Source organism: Vespula vulgaris, chromosome 3 (genome assembly GCF_905475345.1).
Source record: "Vespula vulgaris chromosome 3, iyVesVulg1.1, whole genome shotgun sequence".
Lineage (NCBI taxonomy): Eukaryota > Metazoa > Arthropoda > Insecta > Hymenoptera > Vespidae > Vespula > Vespula vulgaris.
Window position 1 is genome coordinate 4,764,149 of NC_066588.1, and position 20,852 is coordinate 4,785,000.

The following is a 20,852-nucleotide window of genomic DNA, read 5'->3' on the forward strand; positions in this document are numbered from 1 at the left end:
GGACCGATCATCGTGAAATTTATTTATTGAATTGTTATACATTTCTATTAATTATATACATTTATATTCACTATATATATTTATTAATCCTATATATTTCTATTAATTATGTGCATTTATATTTATTTATTTACTTCTGTTAATTATATATATTTCTATTTGTTATATTATTCTTTTCTCCTTTTTCTGTTTCAAGTTAGATCATCGAGGGATCAACCATGGTGAAATAATATTCTTACAGGGAAGTTATTGAATATAAATGCCTCTTTGCATATAATTTTGCATGTAATTTGTACATATTTATCTTTTCTGCTTTTATCCTCTTTCTGTTTCAGATTAGGTGATCGGTGGGCGGATCATCGTGGGATTTTTACACGGGAGTTAAAGGAACCTCTCTGCATATAATCTTTATTATATGCAGGGAGGGTATGTCTCCTTGCTTCCGTACGCGAATGATAGGGGAAAACACTCACGCGCGTGACGGCCGGCACACGCGTGGGTGTTCGCGGACGCGTGATTAAGTCCTACCGAGGACTACGTTTTGATTTTGAAATCGAAATATAGACACGACCGGTCGTGTCTCGAGATGTCTGAAGCCGACGGTGTGGACAGTGGAGCAATCTGTAAGCGGGGTTTTATACATCTCCAGTTTGCTGAGAAGCCCGAAGCTCCCGAAGCGGAAAGGCATCTCGGTTCGCGGATTTTAGAGTAGAATCCTCGTTAGCCCGTTCGTTTCTAGATGCAGCAATCGTTTCATCGACCAAGGACCGAGGGATTTAGATTTTTATACGGGTGTTTAAAGAATCTTTCTACCTCAGGCGTAGAAGGATTTCTTTTCTCCCGTTCGGGCAAGATAGAAGGACACTCGCTTATGTCGGCTGGCATAGGCGTTGGTGTTCTCGGGCGCGATTAAGTCCAATATTGGCTCCAACGTACTCAACATACTCGCGTGGGTGTTTCCGGTACACTCGTGTAAGTATCTGTGAGTGCGGTAGGATTCAATCTTGGGTTCCGGCGTTTGTCGCGAAAGCACGACCGGTTGTGCTCAAGTGGTGATCGAAGCTTCCGATGTTGGATAGTTGAGCTATGCGTAAGTCGGTTCCCAAATGCGAAGACGCATGGGGCTGCAATTTTAGCGTTTGGAGGCTTGAATTCGTCGGGAGTGGAGATCGCCCCGTTGTTTTGATTTTTTGATTAGTAGTAGTAGTAGTAGTGAAAAGTAGAGTCACCGTTAGTCCGTGGGTCTCCAGATGCAGCAACCTCCACGTGGTGAGACCTGGGTCGTTCTTACTTGTGATTTATCGAAATCTTATTCGATGCAAGTATTAACGGGCGAATGGCTGCTTGTATATCCTTTATATATTCGTATAACTAAGTATAAACAAATATTTAAGTTTGTCCAATTAATAAATACTTTTCAATTAATTTATCTTCAGAAAAATATGAACTGGTATATAGTATCTTTTTTTTTTTATGCTTTTGTTAGATTTACTACTATTTTTACTACATATAAATGTTTTTGTCACACGATTGTTAAATTATGTGTAAAATATAACTTCTACAATTCGATATGATAGCTGCATAGTGTTGACAATATTTCTCTAATGCACTTGTACTTCGTATTTTATTCAAACCTTTTGCTGAAATTTAATATGGTAGGATTGAATGAAGTTAGCGAACGGCTTTTATCAGGTAGAAAAAGAAAGAAATATAAAAACATAAGAAGAGAATAAACCAGAGGACCATTTCTAGAATATATTGCTATATACACACTTTAATAACCAAAAACAAACATTACAGTAATAATATTGTTATTAATATAATATTATGTAATAATAGAATCGTTTATCAATCGTAGTGTAAACACTAAAAATGTTGCTTCCTCATTTTTTTTTTTTTTTTTTTTATTGGAAAGAACGATGCATGTCTCGCTTTACTCTCATTCTCATTTCATTAATAATGTTAATTTATAATCGTCGCGAAATAATCCGGCGCTCGTAAGGCCCGCGTGATTTTAATTCGATCGGTTTTGTTTCCTTATATATGCTAAAGAACAATTGGATTTGTTCTTCCACAAATTGAATAAAGAAACTAAGAAGAAGAAGAAGAAGAAGAAGAAAAAGAAGAAGTAGAAGTAAAAGAAGAAGTAGAAGAAGAAGAAGTAGAAGAAAAAGAAAAAGATCGATCCATCGATCGATCGATCGATCGATAGATCGTCGTCCTTTCTTTTTTGTTTTTTCTCATTTTTGTTTTCTTTTTTGTTTTTTTTTTGTTTTTTTTTTCTTAATTTTTTCTTAATTTCTCAATCGATCCTCACGAAATCACACGAACCAAACGAAGAACGCGCGGCCGATCGTGGCTCCGTAGACGTTTACCTTAGAATAATAAATATTATAGTGCAATATCTAAAAAATCTGTCTTTTTTATGCAACTTACACATTCAAATACAGTGTACTCGAAAAATTTACAATATTATTGCCCTTACAAACATTAAATCTCTATTCGAGCGGTGGTAAATCCGCAATACCTTTTTCTCTCTTTTTCTCCCTCTCTCTCATTCTTATCAGATACATTCGCTATCTCTCTCTCTCTCTCTCTCTCTCTCTCTCTCTCTCTCATTCTATGGTCCACATACTCTCTTTCTTTCTCTCTCTCTTTCTCTTGCTCTCTCTCTCTCTCTCTCTCTCTCTCTCTCCCCCTCTTTCTCACGTACACGCGACTCTTCCACTCTCTCCCCCCTCTCTCTCTCTCTCTCTGACCGCTAAAAAAGAATGTATTTTTTTTGTTTATATCTTTTTTGTGGTTTATTTTATTTTTTTTTAATTATTTTTTTATCATTTTTTTTTCGTTTTTTTTTTTTTTTTTTTTTATTCAAGATCGTGAGTGCGTGTGAGAATATTCAAAGTGTACAGCTGATAGAATCGATTCCTAGTCCGTTTAATTAATCTTATAGCTTCTTCTCGTTATTTCTGTTTCGTTTTTATCTTTCCCTTTTTCATTCTCTCTACCTATCTCTCTCTTTCTTTCTTTGAATGCAACTTGATTCCTCGCTTTTTAAACGTTATCATACACACACACGACAGAGTGCGCTTGCATATAACTTTTCCTATTTTTCTCGCGTAATTTCATAAACGCGTTTATTCGGTGCAGTCACGTTTATTTTCTTTTCATTTCTTGACGTGTCCTTTTTTTGCATTGTTGGTCATTACAACAACGATGCAGTCGGTCATATCTACATATACATACATACATACATACATATACATATATATGTGCGTATGTACGCATATACATGTATCAATTTCGGAAAACGTTCACTATAGTCACATTTTGATCTGTCATTAACTTTAAATTCACTTTAACGTTATAGTCATCCTCCTCCTTCTCATCTCGGTTTTTACCTATCTTTTTTCTCCTTTTATTTACTTATTTATTTATTTATTCTTTGTTTGTTTTTCTTTCACATTCCGAGCATATCTCTCATCCTAATGGTGAAAGTGTAGAAAGTTGAAAATATTCGCGCATATAGAGGACGATCGAAAGATTTTCCTTCTTGAATTGGTGATACGTTGAGACGTTTAACGAACACAGTACGAATGATATTATTTATTTATTTATTTATTTATTTATTTATTTATTTGTGTTTTTTTTTGGCTTTTCTTCCTCTTTTTTTCTCTTTTTTCTTCGTCGCGAGAAGAAGGCGCGCTTGTTGTTCTTTTATTTCACTTTATTTTGTCATTTTTTTCCTTTTCCTTTTTTTCCTTTTCCCTTTTGGTTCTTTCTTTTCTGGAAGCGCGAATCAAGCGAATAACAGCGCGAGGATAACGAAAATAAAAAATCGCATGTGTGTTCCTTGTTATGAGATAATAACAATTAATATAACACCTGTTAGTTGATTAAGCCGGAATTAACAACATCGTATATTAATTATTTTCGCTTTTATCTTGTTACCGTTAATGCCATCGATCGTTCTTTCGTGATTGTTATTGTTGTTGTTATTGTTATTATTATTATTATTATTATTATTATAATTATTATTATTTTTATTATTTTATTATTTTATTACTTTTTTTTTTTAAATCTTTGACAACGTTGAGATAATATTATCAGTAGCACTTTATTTATCGTAATTACGTTCATGTGATTAATGATAAAATACGGCATAAAAATTATTAATTCGCTTTTATACGAAAGTCCGCCGCCAGACTCGTCGTTCGATCCGTCCTGTGTTCTATTTTTCTTTTTTTCTTTCTTTCTTTCTTTTCTCTTTTTATTTCTCGTGTGTATGTGTGTGTGGTTTTTTTCGTGTACGTATGTGTTTAAAACGCTGTTTCTGATATCTTTCACACATTCTCTCTCTCTCTCTCTCTCTCTCTCTCTCTCTCTCTCTTTCTTTCTCTTCTTTACGAATATCACACGATACGTACGTACAACGCATACATATCTACGTTTAACAATTTTCTCGAAACTTTTCAACATGGCTTTGACAAAAAGTCTTTTCGCCATTTCGCACACCGAAGCGTGTCCGCCATTTTGATTTCGATGAAGAGACGTAAGAAAATGGCGGGCGATTTCAAAAGACTTCGCGGACTTCAGCTGCGTGTATTTGATGTGTCTTGTGTGTCGTATCAGTGAGGAACAGGGATTGATAATGGTTGTGACAGTAGTAATGGTAAAATGATGGTAGTAGTAGTAGTACTAGTAATAGTATTAGTGGTAATGATAACGATGATGATGATGATGATGATGATAATGGTGATGGTGAAAGAGGTTAGGGGATGCGGTCAAGTCTCGCAATAATTAAACGGTATTATTAATTATAGAGATTAATAGTTTTAGTTGGTAGTGCGGTAAATAGTTAAGAGTTAGTGATAATAGCAATTAGTAATTAGTAATAGTAGCTGACAATTTAAATATTCGAGCTAGTACTTCTAGGATGTTATTATATCGAGGAAGTGGATCAGGTTCAGGACAAGATGGAGGAAGAGGAAGAGGTGAAAGAGGAAAAGGTTTAGGAAAAGGAGGATAAAAAGAAAAAGAAAAAGAAAAAGAAAACAAGTACAGAAAATAAGAAAAAGAAGAGATCAGAAGCATGAAAGAAGATTTCGGATTTTTTGTTTTTTTTTTTCGTTTTTTGTTTTTGTTTTTTTTTTTCAGGGAAGACACGTAATAACGGATATTATTCCGTTTTGTTTGGAAGTATAATCATTCCTTCTTCTTCCAAAAAATCTCTCTTTTTCTCTTTCTCTCTCTCTCTCTCTCTCTCTTTCCCTCGATCGATCGATAGATCAAACGAATAAGTGAACGAGAGAGAGTTTCAAATCGATCGGTTCCTAATTAATTGTAATAATTTATAATAATTGTATAATAATTGTATAATTATATATAATATATTGGAACAGGGGGACCTTGGCGCTAACTAAGAGTCTGATATGTAGACTGACTTTGGGCGAGGGTCACCTATGTGTTTAATTTTTCGGATCTATACACACATTGGCTCCTACTTCGACGATCGGCACCTTTCGTTCGATCGAGAAACGCGATCGAGATTTTTAAAATTTCGTGTGGTCGAAGATCTTTTTAAAAACGACAGAAAAAAAGAAGGACAAAGAAATACGTAACGAAAGAAAGAAAGGAAGAAAGAAGAAATATCTATTCGAGGCGTTATCGATCGAACGTTTTGGTGCCTTCAAACGAACGAGTTAAAGATATGTTAATGTCGACTACAAGGTAAAATTCACTTTCTCTTTCTCTTTCTTTCTTTCTTTATTACTCGCACGTTTTCTCTCTCTCTCTCTCTCTCTCTCTCTCTATATATATATATATATATATATATATATATGTATATGTATATATATATATTTTATTTCTCTCTTTTTGTTTCCCCACACTCACGCTCGCTAATTATTATTATTCTTATTTTTACTATTATTATTATTTCTTTTTTTTTGTTTCTTTAATTAAGAAGTCGTGATCTTCCACGCCAGCCGAAGAGACGAATCGCTCGCGTCTTGTGAACACTCGAAAAGTAGTCTGTTCTCTACAATTAGTTGATGATGGCGTAGAATACAGCTGTATAAAGTATATATATATATATATGTACATACATATATATATACACATACATACATATACATATGTATATATATATTCTTATGCTTACAATACAATATAATATATATATATATATATATATATATATATATATATATACACCATCGTATAATGTATATACACATATTTTTTCCCATATATGTATATATACGCAAGTGTGTATGTATCATCGATAAAACGCAGCAGGACGTACTACGCTACACATAAATACATACATACATGCACATGCACATGTACACACGCATACATACATAGCAGATATAATATACACACTTTCACATTTTGTATAGAACGATTTTACGATTTTCTTTACTCGTAATTTCTTCTTCTTCTTTTTTTCTTTCCTTCTTTCTTTTTTCTTTTTTTTTTATTATTATTACGTGTTTCTCGCATGCATATATGTATGTGTGTGTGTGTGTGTGTGTGTGTATATATATTTGTTTATTTGTTTATGTATGTATCCATGTTTATTTGTGTATCCATGATTTCCCCATGCTTTTTCTTTTCTTTTTAAATATGTACGTAATTGTCTGTGTGTATACGTGTCTTTTTTACGACTTTACAAAACGTTTTACCCTGGAATAAATGTACTTTTTGCCGTGCGAGGTGACCGAACGTTTTTTTTTTCATTTTTTTTTTTATTTTTTTTTTATTTTTTATTTTTTTAATCTTTTTTTATAGCGATTAATCTTTTCGATACACTTCCCATCATATCCCTTCGTGCTTTTATCTCTCTTTTTTCCTCATTCCTTTTTCTTTATTTTTCTTAAACGTTCTTAATACCCCGCGATTGAAATATTTTTTTCGGAATAAACGCGACGATATTTAATCTTCTAACGCGTTCGCCATATTTATATTTCTTATCTTTTCTTTCTTTTTCTTTTTCTCTCATATACCATTTGGAATACCATGCATATATGTATATATATATATATATATATACATACACACATATACATATATATACACACACATACATATATATATATATATATATATATATATATATATTATGCATTGTAATATTTATATACATATATACGTACGTGTTTAATGTAGCAACGCGTTTTATAACCAGCTAAACGTTCTCTCAAAAGCCTCCTCTTATTTTTTCTCGTATATTTTCTTTTTTTTCTTGTTATAAAAAATTTTTATTCACTCCTTTTTTTTTTCTCTCTCTTTCTTGTTTCTCTTCATATTGCATGCTATCTATCTTTCTCTCGTTCTCTTTCATACTCTTTCTCTCTCGTTTTCGTACGCACTATTATTCTCTCTCTCTCTCTCTCTCTCTCTCTCTCGCTCGCTTTTAATATTCGCGTTAAAAATTTAAAATACGCGTATTATACGTAAGTATTTATGACCCTGTTTTCGTGAAGGCTTTTTAAAAAACATAAGTCGATTACGGCCGATGAAGAAAAGAAGAAATTTTTAAACAAAAATGAAAGAAAAAAAAAAGAAGAAAAAACAGTGTATTATATAAAAAAGAAAAAGAAGGAAAGGACATTGGTGCCTTCGAAAATGGCGAAGAACGTGGAAGAAACATTTGATATATGTTGGATCCTGTAAAGGCAGACATATTTTCAGGGGGTTTTATATTTGGGAGATTTTGGATTTGTGGGTGCGAGGGAGAAGACGAAGGTTTTTTTCTTTTCCTTTTTTTTTTGTTTTTAAATATTTTCCTATATTTTTTTTCATTTCCTTTCTTTTCCTCAATTTATCCTTAATTTTTCTTTCTCTCTTTCTCTCTCTCTCTCGAAGCGATTCTTCAATGATGTTCTTAGCTCGATGCTAAATCGGTAGGATTATCGGATTGAAAATTAAAAAGAAAAGAAAAACAAAAGTACAAAATTAAAAACTCTTCTCTACGTTTCGTGGTGGAAGCAAAAAAAAAGAAAGAAGAGAAAAGGAAGAAAAAGAAGGAGAAGGAGGATCTTCTTGTTGAAATTTTCTTCTCTGATCGTTATGTCCTTATCGATAAAAAATTGTTTCATACTTTTCCCTAATGGCCGTTGAATTAGAAAACTCTTTTTCATTTTTCTATTTTTGTTCTTTTTTTTTTTTTGTTTTTCTTTTTGTTTTCTCTTTCTTTTTATCTTCACTCCTTCTTTTTATAGGCTTCTTTAAAGCCGATTCACGAATAAAAAATGATATGACGCGACTTTTATATAAAAAATGTGTCGCGCGAACAGCTATATATATATATATATACACACACACACACACACACATATATGTATATGTATATGTATTATAGCTCTAGCTAAATTTTTTCTACACACGATATATGGTTTTACGGATTCAGACTTTATCCTCGAATATATACGACATCTATTCCTATCCCCGATTCTCTTTCTTTTTCTCTCTGGATTTTTTCTTTTTTTTTTTTTTCTTTTTTAGACGCTTTAAAGGAAAGTTTTTAAAGCAAGGATAAGGGTGTGGGGTGGGAAAAAGTATTGATGTGATGTAGTGTGGTTGGAATAGAGAGAGAAAGAAGGAAATTCAGAGTCCAGAGAAACTCTCTTCGACATCCGAATGATTTTTATCGGAGATCGAACGAACTCGAGGTCTCCCGTGGGAATAGTAGCAAGGTAAGAAAGGCGTAGGACATGGGAGGACATAGGGAGGGGTGGGTGAGGACGAAAGGAAATACAAGAGAAAAAAAAAGAAGAAAGAGATGGAAAGGTCGTAAAAAGTTAAGGTCATAATAAAATGATACTTGTGTAATCCCTGTGTCTCACGTTGCCCCTTAATACTATAGCCCCCGACATTTTGTTTTTCTCTTTTTCTTCTTCTTTTTTTTTTGTATCTTTTCTTTCTCGCTTTTTTTCCCTTTTTTTTTCTTTTTTTTTTTTTTTTTTTTTAATTATAATTATAATAATTATTATTTTTCTCCTCACTTCCTCCCCAACTCGTGTCGTTTCTTCGAACAGGGGTGGGGGTAGGGGCAGGGGCGAACAATTAAAAAAATTTCTTTCTCCGCTTTTTTTCTTTTTTGTGTGTTTTTTTTTTCTTTCTCTTCTCTTTACACGCAAGCACGCTCGGCGATTTTTGGCACGCTCTTTTCTATAAGATTTTCTTTTTTCTTATTTCTCCCCCTTATTTATTTATTTTTCTTTCTTTTTCTTATTAAGCATTGGCACGATTTTTCTGACGTCCAAAACGAACGCGATATCGACGATTTGGCACCAAAAATTTCCGATCTGACTTTATTCTCTTTCTCTCTCTTTCTCTTTATATCTCTCATGCACATATTCTCTCTTTCTCTCTCTTTCTCGCACGATTTTTACAGAAAAATATGCGGCGACTAAAAAATCTCGCACGCGGCCATCTTTTCGGCCGTCGATCGCTTCGAGTTCTTCTTCTTTTTTTTCTCTTTCTCATTTATTTATTTATTTATTGTTTGTTCCTTTGCCTTCATTTTCATTTCGTCTAATTATTACGCGCGAGGAAAAGAAAGGCCTTGCCCTTGAGCTCTTTTCTCCGTTCTCTCTCTCTCTCTCTTTTTCTTTCTTTCTTATACGCCCTAACCGCGAGTAAGTAAAGGCGCGAATTTAATATCCTATAAAAACTAAGTTATTTCTTAGCTGATTGCCTTGCGTTACGGTTTAAAAGATTGGGCACCCAGACAAGGATCGTCTCGATCGTGAAATTATTTTATCTTATAACATTAAATAATCGCCTAACGCGAATTTATCTTATTATCTTCTTCTTTTTCTTCGTCCTCGTTTTTTTTTCTCTTCTTTCATCTATCAGTATACGTACGTTTTTATAATGAATTTTCGAAATTCACTTTTATAGATTATAACGAGTATTAACGTACTTACAGTGAGAGGGGAGGGGGGACAAGGAGGAGAGAGCCCTCCCCTCACGTTATATCTTATATTTTTGACAAATATCCGACGAAAATGGGCTGCTTAGAAATCTAATTAACAAGGCTGAGAAACCTTTCGATTATTATTATTATCATTATTATTACTAGATATTATTGTAATATTATTATTATTATTATTATTATTATCATCATTGTTATGCAGCCATTCATACGATATACGTACATAAAGAATAATAAAAAAAAAAAAAAAGAAAAAGAAAGAAAGAAAAAAGAAAAATAGAAATAAAAAGAAAAATAGTACAATGATAAAACGATTGTGACGTATCATCCTTGTCATGGCCCTCGCAGTAAGGATAAGGCCCCTGCACTAACAGATTGCTCTCTACGCCACAACGATACGATCGTGTTACTCCACGTTTTTTTTTTCTTTTTTTTCTTTATTTCTGTATTTCTTCCTTCTCCATTATTTTGCTCACGTTTCATTGTCAGACTTAAAAGAGATCTCGTTTTCGAATGCAAAACTAGTAGTTAGTAGTAGTAGTAGTAGTGTAGTAGTAGTAGTAGTAATAGTAGTAATAGAGGTGAAGGGTGAGTTAAACTCAATCGATCGATCCTTTATTTCCTATGGCAAAGTCGAATCGAGGGTCAACAAACGTAGGAGATCTTTTTTTTTTAATGTCTCTATCTTTTTCTCTTTCTTCCTTCCTTTTCTTAATTTCATTTTATTTCATTTCAATTTATTTTATTTTATTTTATTTTATTTTTTTATTTTTTTCATTTTCTCTCTCTCGCATTGCACTCCCGACGCGTTCATTGACATCAATTCGACATTCCTTTTTATTTTCTTTCTCTCTCTCTCTCTCTCTCTCTCTCGTTCATTCGTACTCTGTCTCTTTCATTCATCTTACTTTCTCACTCGTTCATTCACTCCTCCTCTCTCTTTCTCGTGCAAGTACCATCCTTCAAAATATCGATAATAAAATTTTATTTGGCACTGCAAGATTTCAAACGAACTTTACACGACGTATACGATACGATATTCTTTTCTATTGCGTGTATCTTTCTTATTTCCTCTTTCTCTTATTTTATTTATTTTCTCTTTCTAATACGAAATAAGAGAATCTTGTAATTGTCAACTCGTCGATTTGCTTTTTACTCAATTTTCTTCTCTCTCTCTCTCTCTCTCTCTTTCTCTTATTTCATTGAACATAAAAACGATTGATTAAAACCCCATAAGAAATGGCTACTGATTAAATATTTAAAGGGAGAGTCAATCCATTAGATCAGAATTTTCTTTTTTTTTTCTTCTTTCTACATTTTCTCTCTCTCTCTCTCTCTCTCTCTCTCTCTGTCTTTTTCCTTCTTTCGTTCATTTAAAAGTCGATATTTCGAAAAGATTTTAAACAATTAATATCTTAAATCAATATTTAACCGATAGCACATCGAATATATAAATATACATATATATATATTTATATTTGTTTATTACGTGTGTACGTATCTCTCTCTCTCTCTTTCTATACATATATATATATATATATATATATATATATATATACACACATACATATACACATATGTATGTATATACATATATTAGCTTTCGTCGGAATAAAAGAGAGAGATTACTTTTACTTCGTAGCCTAGATATTTTTTTTCTCATATGTTTGATCGGATATGCTTCTGAAATATTTGATAGACGCGACGACGCTTTTTTCTGTCTGTCTCGTTTTTTTTCTTTCCTTTTTTTTTGGTCTTTTTTCTGTTTTCCTTTTTGTCTCTTTCGGCGAAAATCAACGGAGAGATAACGTAAAGAGACGGCCATTTTTTGGAAAATGAGATGATCGATCTTTTTCATTTCGTATCGTAGAAATTAAAAAAAAAAAAAAGAAAAAGAATGGAAAAATGGGATTATAAAGGAGAAAATAAAAAATAAAAATTGATGATCTCGAATAGGACAGAACGATAAGATTGGTTGGCTCGTCTTCGTTATCTCGAGAAATAATATTCCTTCTTCTTTGGTTTTTTGTTTGTTTTTCTTTTTTCGTCATTCTTTCATCCACGCGAGCGAAAATTTGTACGCACGCGTGTACGCGTCTTTAGCCGCCTGAAAACGATTTCGATTCATTTTTCTTTTCTTTTTTTCTTCATCATTCAAACTTACAGACTTTCGTTTCTTCTTTCTCTCTCGTACACACACACATACCCACACACACGCATATACACAAACACACATGCACCAGCCGTTCAGTAATGTCTTTTTTATTTTTTTTTTTTTATTCCACATCAATCTTTTTTTCTTTCTCTTTCGCTCTCCTCTCTTTCTCTCTCTTTGCAATATGCTTTAAAAATTGTCCTTAACTATTTACTAATAATCGATTCTAATCACAGCAATTATTTATTGTTGATATACACAATCATACAGCGTCTCTCACTAATTGTTTACTTCATATATATATATATTTTTTTCGACTTTTCTTTTTTTTGTGTTTGCTTTATTATTATTATTATTATTATTATTATTTTTATTTTTATTATTATTATTCTTATTATTATTATTATTATTATTTTATCTCAGCTGCGGAGGCTATCTCGAACGATGCCGTCGCTATTTCGTCTTTTCTCTTCTTTTTTTCTTTTTTTTTTACTTTACTTCACTTTCCTTCAACTCTTGTTGCCTCTTTAAAACGCATCCTTTCGTTCGATCTTTCCTACTTTCCCAACTCAAGCTCATTCATTTGTAGTCATTGAATTTACGATTAAAATACAATCAGCGCGTGTCGTCATCGTCCATTTCCATTGTCGGAAAGTGGTACAGTCGAGGAATGGTGTCTCGCGAGAAAAAAAGGGTGGCAATTTTAAAGGATTATTGATGATGATGATAATAATAATAATGATGATGACGACGACGATGACGATGATGGTGATAACGACGACAATTACGATGTTTATAATAATTATGATGGCGATGATTGCGGTACGATAATGACGATAACGATGATTATGATGGCGAAAGACAAAAATGCCGAGTAGCGAAGGGGATAAAAAGACAAAAAAGAGAACAACGAGAAGATTAAAAAAGAAGAAAAAAAGAAAATACGGTGAGGTGCCCGGATAGCGGGATGAGGAGGGTGATTGTGGGTGGTTGGGAAGGGAGACTGATTTTTCATTCGCCATGCCGCGAATGCGGCCAAATGGAGTAGAAGAAGAGAGAATATTGCTTCTTTTAGAAGCGAACGATATAAATTTCTTCTTTTTCTACGCTTTCGTTCTTTTTAACAAATACATAAATAATAAAAAACAGTTACAATAATAATAATAATAATAATAATAATAATAATAATAATAATAATAATAATAGTAATAATAATAATAATACAATAATGATAATAATAATAATAATAATAATAATAACACGCTTTCCGATTTTTAAAAAAGGAAGAAATAACTAGCAGATTACTCCGGCTGCTATATCGACGAGCCATTTACAATGAAACTTCACCTAAAGGATATTGCTTTTTTTTTTAATATATACATACAATCGATCAAAAATATTCGGGACATTTATTAGACGAAACAACGAAAGGGAGGAGGGGGAAAAAGTATATCAACAAATCAAAGAAAAATTTTCAACAACCAACGGACGCGCACGTATAATAATTAATAATAATAATAGTAATATATAATATTAATATAATATTAATAAACATATTAAAAATAATAATATTAATAATAGTAGTAGTAATAGTAATAATAATAATAATAATAATAGTTATAGTAATAATAATAATAATAATAATAATAATAATAATAATAATAATAATCATAATCATAATCATAATAATAAATAACCGTGCATCAAGATGAAACGATTGATTGATTTCGACGCGACTCGTCTCGACGTGGCGCGCGGAGGCACGTGACGTGAGTACAACACAGTAAATAATATATATAATATATATATATATACACATACATACATGCATACATATACACATACATATATATATATATTATATACGCGTTGTTTAATAATAAATATATACAACACGAGCGCGAGAAAAGACGCTATTTACAAAATGAAAGCGCGTAAGATTAAATCCGATTTCTCGCGAGCAATCGAAAGAAAGCGAGCAGCGGGATATATATGTATATATATACACACACACACACACACAAAATATCTATCTATATATATATATATATATATATATATATATATATATATACATACATATATATATATAAGATTTCAATAAAATAAAATAGAATAAAATAAAATAAAATAAAAATAAAAAAAAAAGAGAAAAAAAACAAAATATGATTTGCCAAATTATTAACTTGTTTCTTGACAATTGCGATAGCAAAAGCACAACTTTACGTAGAAGGGAAAGAAAAGAGAACATGTCGTCGTAATCGTCGCGGAAACGAAAAAACACGCAATGTTTTCTTTCTTTTGTCTTTTTTTTTTGTTTTCTTTTTCTTCTTTAAAGACGAAGAATAAGATTATGAAAAATTATAATAATAATAATAATTGTAATAACAATAATAATAATAATAATAATAATAATAATAATAATAATAATAATAATAATAATGATAATAATAATAATAATAGTAATAGTAATAATAATAAGAGGCTTGCGATGTGGAAAATGACGTAGAGGAAGCACGATGGGTCACGTGGTAAAGTCACGTGGTAATGAATGTCACGCGATAGATAGGTCACGTGGTAATTCACGCGGGAAACTTTCAAAGAAGAAGACAACGAAATTTTCCTTCTTTCTTGGAGATTATTTTCATTTTGTCAATTTTCTTTTATTATCTTTTTTGTTTTTGGCACAAATCGGAAGTTACGCAGCAGAACGTTGTTGCATATCGAAGGAGGAGAAGTATGGAGGATAGAAAGAGATAAAGAAATCTCGAAGAACATGAACGAACGGCGAAAGGATAGAAATATCTTAATCGTGAAAGGAAGAACGAGATGCTGTATGTTGGATGCTGGAAGTCGTTGGAGAAGTTTGTCTTTTTTCTGATCGTCGACCAATCGAGTCTTGTTTGTCTTTTTCTTTTTTCACTTTCTCTCTCTCTCTCTCTCTCTCTCTCTCTCTCTCTCTCCTTTTTTGAGAGAAATCGCATTTTTTATCGATCAATATATTATCTTCTCCTTTAATTGCGTGTGTGTTTTGTATGTCTTTGTTTGTTTGTTTCCTTTTTTTTCATTCTCCCTTCCTCTCTCTCTCTCTCTCTCTCTCTCTCTCTCTCTCTCTTTTCTCTCTCTTTATAATCGTATAATAAATATATATATATATATATAATATTAATATATATCGTTATTTATAATCCACGTAATAATTTCATTCCTTCAAAACAGAAGAGCGCGACTAGCAGTAACGTGTTCGACGAATCGCGACGAATGCCTCCAATTTTTTTGTCTTTTTTATTTTTATTTTTTTTCCCTTAATAATCCATACATTTTTTTATCTTTCCTTTTCTTTCCGTTATATATATATATTTTCTTTTTTTTTTTTATATCGATCGTTTGGATCGTTTCAGTATGCGTATGCGTCTGTACGATACTTTTTCTCGTTTTTTGCTGATCATTCTCTTTCTCTCTTTCTTTCTTATTTTTTTTTCTTGTTGTCGCTTCGTTTTTTTCTTTTATTGAATAAGGGGTTGTAAATGGTGGGGGGAAGGGAGGGGGAGGTCGAGATAAAGAACACCGTGAGGACGACGTTGAAGGCGATATCGAAACGGAAGCGGAGGATCTTCGCGACGATTAACTCGGAGAAAATCGATAGTAATTATATTAATAATAATAATTATTATTATTACTCATTGTTATTATTATTATTATTATTTTTAATTATTTAATTAATTATTATTCATTATTATGATTATAAGTAATTAATTACTTAATTAATATTGATAAAAGATAATGATAATAGTAATAATAGTAATAATAATAATTATTATTATTGTTATGTATTATTATTAATAATTATCGATTGTATCTCGAGATGAGTTATGCTATAAGTTGAAATCAGTGATTCTGGGAGGATCCTCGATCGTTCTCGATCGCGCGAAAATGAATGAAACAAAGATCATCGAAGTTTAAGGGGAGAGAAATAAAATGTCGGAGAGGGCAGATTAAGAATTAGAATTACAATAAGAAGTGGAAGAAGTAGAAATAGAAGTAGAAATAGAAATCGAAGAAGAAACAGGAGAAAAGTACGTATGTATGGTTGTTATATTATCGTTCGTCCGAGAATTTTGAAATCGAGTCTCGCATGCAAAAGCTACTTTAAAAAACTACCAATTAATCGATCAATCAATCAATCAATCAATCAATCAATCAATCAATGAAGTAGTTTTAATTAATTAATTACCGCGCGCGCGATTAAATTGTCTCGATATTTATATATTTATTTATTTATTTATTTATTTATTTCTTATTCTTCTTTTTTCTACCCCGTCGATATACTCAGCGCTGAGCAGCGACGACCATCGCCATTTTGTTTTTAGAGATCTTCCTATTCCGTGTTTGTCTGTTTCTCTCATTTTTTCTTTTCTTTTCTTTTTTTCTTTTTATTTAAACGTACGATCGTTGCTAGCGCGGAGAGATCGCGACGAGGAAAAAAAAAAGATTCTAAAACGACCAGCCCTAAGAGTATTTTTTTAGCATCATCATCGCGTTCGTATATAGTTAATAATTAATAATTAATAACTCTAACTCTCTTTCTCTCTCTCTCTTTCTCTCTCTCTCTTTCGCTCTCTCTCTTTCTCTCTCTCTCTCTCTTGTATCTCTCTCCCGTCTCTCTCGCATCATTTTTTTGTTTAAATATAAAAATGAAAACTAACGTATCTTTGGCTTGTTCCCTTTACCAATCGGCAGCAGCGCGTGATGGCTGCGGCGTACATCATTGTTTGTTGTGTGTATGTTTAATTTTCTTTTTTCTTTTCTTCATTTTTTTTTTTTCTTTTTATTTTCATCTTTGTTATCTTTGTTTAAATATCTTTTGTACAGTTTTGTACACTCGAGTGTGTTCGTGTACGCGCGTGCGTGTCTCTTCTTCGTCTCTTTCCTTATCTCCCTCTCTCTTTCTCTTTCTCTCTTTCTACATATGTTTAAAGTGTATACGTGTTTCTCTCTCTCTCTTTCTTTTTTTTTTCTTTCTTATCGTGTATATACTCTCGTGTACGCGTGTGATCTCGTAATTAACAACGAAATCGCGTGTGTGCTTCTCTTATATACACATCATTGTCTCTTGTCATCGAGTATTCTCGATATCTTACGTATATTTATATATACATATGCATATATATATATATATACACACATATATATATATACATACACATATATCTATACATATACATACATATATATATATGTATATATATACAATATGATGAAAAAACGCGTGTGTTTAATGTATACGTGTAATATGAGTGTGTGTTCATAGCGTGTATTCTCTCTCGTGTATATTCTTACGTGCGTGTCGAGTGTATAATTTGTCTCTCTCTCTCTCTCTCTCTCTCTCTCTCGCTCTCTCTACGATCGTGCATCTCTCTTTCTCTCTCTTTCTTTCTTTTCTTTCCCTTCCATATAATAATATAATCCTCCTCCTCTCTCTTTCTCTACCTCTTTTTTTGTCTCTAATCTCCCTTCCTCTATTTCTCTATTTTTTATCTTTTTTATCATTCCAAGCGTGTCGATTAGCAAACTGGTCGAACACACTATAGTGAGCCGCTTCCAGATGCCAGGGACAGCCTCCTCGCGTACGTCGCGACGCCCCGCGTCCTTTCGACGACGATAACGACCATACGTGGCGGCTAACGTCCGCGATATTCAATGAATCGGTGATTTAACGATGTGGTCCGGCGTTATGAAGTGGTACGTTGGTACAGGCAGTCCTGACGTTTCCATTGTTATCCTGAAACAGAATCGTACCTTGAGTTAACAGGGAAACTTATATATATATTTTTTGTTCTTTCTTATTTTTTTTTCTTTTTACGCCTTTTTTTTTTTTCTTTTATTTTTTCTCATTTTTCTTTTCATTTTTAGTTTCATTTCTCTTTTCTCTCTTTCTCTCTCTCACTCTCTATCTCTGACCTCTCATCGACAAAGTTCAAGTCGAGTGGTCAGGATTTTCTTTTTCTTTTTTTTTTTCTTTTTCTTTTTCTCCCCAATATTTTATCCAATTAGTTACAAGTACGACGGAATTTTGTTTGCTTCATTCTTCTCTTTTCGTTCCTTTTTTTCTTTTTCTAATTTTGCTCTCATTTTTGACAAATAGAGTGATCTCGTGTATCGCAAAATTCAGTCGTACGAAAGTAATTAAAAAAAAATAGATAAATGAAGACAAAAGAATAAAATAAAAAAAATAAAAGAAAAAAGAGAAAGATACACACCTAATTTTATCCTAAGGATACTCGCGATAATTTTCTATGGGTACATATATATATATATATATACATTTGTATGTGTACCGTATTATCGCGAGTATCACTTTTTACAAACTTTAACAAATTCTTTTTATTACTCTATATATAAGTACATATATATATATATATATATATATATATATATGTGTGTATATATACACACATTCATACGTATGTACTTTTTTAGGACAATTCAAAAAATTTATGGTTTCTTTTTCGCTTCGAGGATATTAAATTTATACATTACAAAACAAATGTTTTAAAAAACCATGAATCTTTCAAATTATCGTAACTGCTGTATATATGTACATAAAAAAAATAAAAAAAAAAAAAAATTCTACGAACCATCAACGATAACAAGAACAATAAACGTTCGTTTACTTTTCTAAAAAAAAAAAAAAAAAAAAAAAAAAATTAAACTATGCGAAATAAATATGCACGTATAATATTTCTAATGGTTCGTAAAAAATTTTTCTTCCTTGAGTTATTCGCTAACTTATTTTCTCCCTCTCTCTCTCTCTCTCTCTCTCTCTCTCTCTCTCTCTCATACACACGTAAGCCCGTAGGGAATTGCTTGGATGTTCTCTGGTGGTTGTTGTTGTTGTTATTGTTGTCTTGTGTCTTGGACATCCGAAAGAAACACCTGTGTATTTGTGTGCTCGATCGAAATGACAAAAAAAAAAAAAGAAAGAAAAAGAAAAAAGAAATAAAAAGAAAAAATAAAAAGAAAAAAAAAAAACAAAAAAGAAGATGAAAAGTATTGTTTATCACGTGTATGTTTTCTCTCTCGCTCTTTCTCTCTCTCTCTCTCTCTCTCTCTCTCTCTCTCTCTCTTTCTCTCTGTATTGTGTGTGTAGGCTATATTAATAACAGTAATAAAAAAGAGAAGAAATAATAATAAAAAAATACAAAAGGGTTTGATTATAAAGAAATAAAAAAAATTTTTAATAAAAAGGAAATAAATTATGAAAAATAAGATAAAGACTTTAAGTAAAGTAAAAATTATTTTGTAAATTAATAAAAAAAGAAAAGAAACATTTTAATACATTGTGATAATGAAAATGTTCGTAGTCGACAGTTAAACGGGATAAAGTCGATTAAAAGGACTACAAAGGAGTGGATGGTGCTTACCAAAGACGGGCAGGAGCCTGGGTCAAGTTGGTTGGATGGATACATCTTCTCTCTTTCTCTCTCCCTTTCTCTACATCTCTTTCATCATCATCATCATCATCATCATCATCATCATCATCATCATCATCATCATCATGATCATCATTTCGCCGTACGAGTTTCTCCGATCTTGAGTACGGTTTTTTTTTTCCATACGTACGTACGTATGTATTGTATGTATTACATATATAAGCACGTAAATATGTATTATAACAACATACATAAACGTGCATTATATTTATAACGTTTACATTCGTTCTCTTTTCTTACGACGAAAAAGAGATAGATGGCAACGGGGAAAAAAATAAAAAAAAAATAAAAAATAAAAAATAAAAAATAAAAAATAAAAGAAAATAAAAACAAAAAAGAAAAAAAAAAGAAAAATGAAATGATAAATAAAAAAAAAAAAAAGGAAAGCGAAAGTTTGATACGAAGACTCGAAATAGATGAATTTTAATATCTGTCTGAAAACACTTACGGACGGCCAAATATTATTTTTCAAACAATGTAAATCGTAAATAAATTATTGCACGTAACGTTCGGAGTCTCGTATCGTTTTACATATATTTATATATACGATATATGTATTTATATTTTTATATACATACATATACATACATATGTAAATCATAAATAAATTATTGCATCTAAAGTTGACATAGTTTTACATATATATTGTATATAAATATACCGTTCTTTTTTTCGTTCCTTTTTTTTTTCTTTTTTTTTTTTTTGTTGTAAATATTTTGAAGGGGGATTGCAATAAAACGCACAGTGCCGTGAACGTGGACGCGCGAAATGCGTGGATCATTATTTATTTGTTCTTTCGTTCGTTATCTTTTTTTTTTCGATAAACAAAACAAAACAAAACGAAACGCAACGTGAAGAAAAAAAAGAAAAAAAGAAAGAAAGAAATAGAAAAAAAAAAAACAGAAGACAATTGATAATAAAATAATCGTCGTGAGATACGTATGAAATGAAAAAAAGTCGAAAAATTAAAGGGGGAAAAAGAGAAAAAAGAAATTTGGGGTGAAAAAAAACGGAAAGAAAAAAAAAAGAAAAAGAAAAAAAAAACATTCTCGCGCGTCCTCGTTCGAAGATGGGCCCCCGTGAAATTTTCTCACTTATCTGTATTTTTTTTCTCTTCGTTATTATGTATATTAAACACGCCTAGTTTTATTTAACAAGATTATACAGGATAGCTAAAGATATCTGTATTGTTTAAAGCGCGCACGGCGTACAGCTTCGCGACATCTTTTCCTCCGTTGTTGTTGTTGTTGTTGTTGTT

The 20,852-nt window shown here is 31.7% G+C and overlaps 1 protein-coding gene across 1 annotated transcript in view; it reads right to left on the bottom strand.

Annotated features, from left to right (window-relative positions):
- Positions 1 to 1,745: 1,745 nt before the first annotated feature.
- LOC127062415 (poly(rC)-binding protein 3) overlaps positions 1,746 to 20,852 on the bottom strand; it is a 195,488-nt gene continuing 176,381 nt past the window's right edge. The window contains exon 8 of the mRNA XM_050990592.1: positions 1,746 to 17,883. Coding sequence (XP_050846549.1) covers positions 17,799 to 17,883 — 85 coding nt within the window. The 3' untranslated portion in view covers positions 1,746 to 17,798. The remainder of the gene's footprint in view (positions 17,884 to 20,852) is intronic.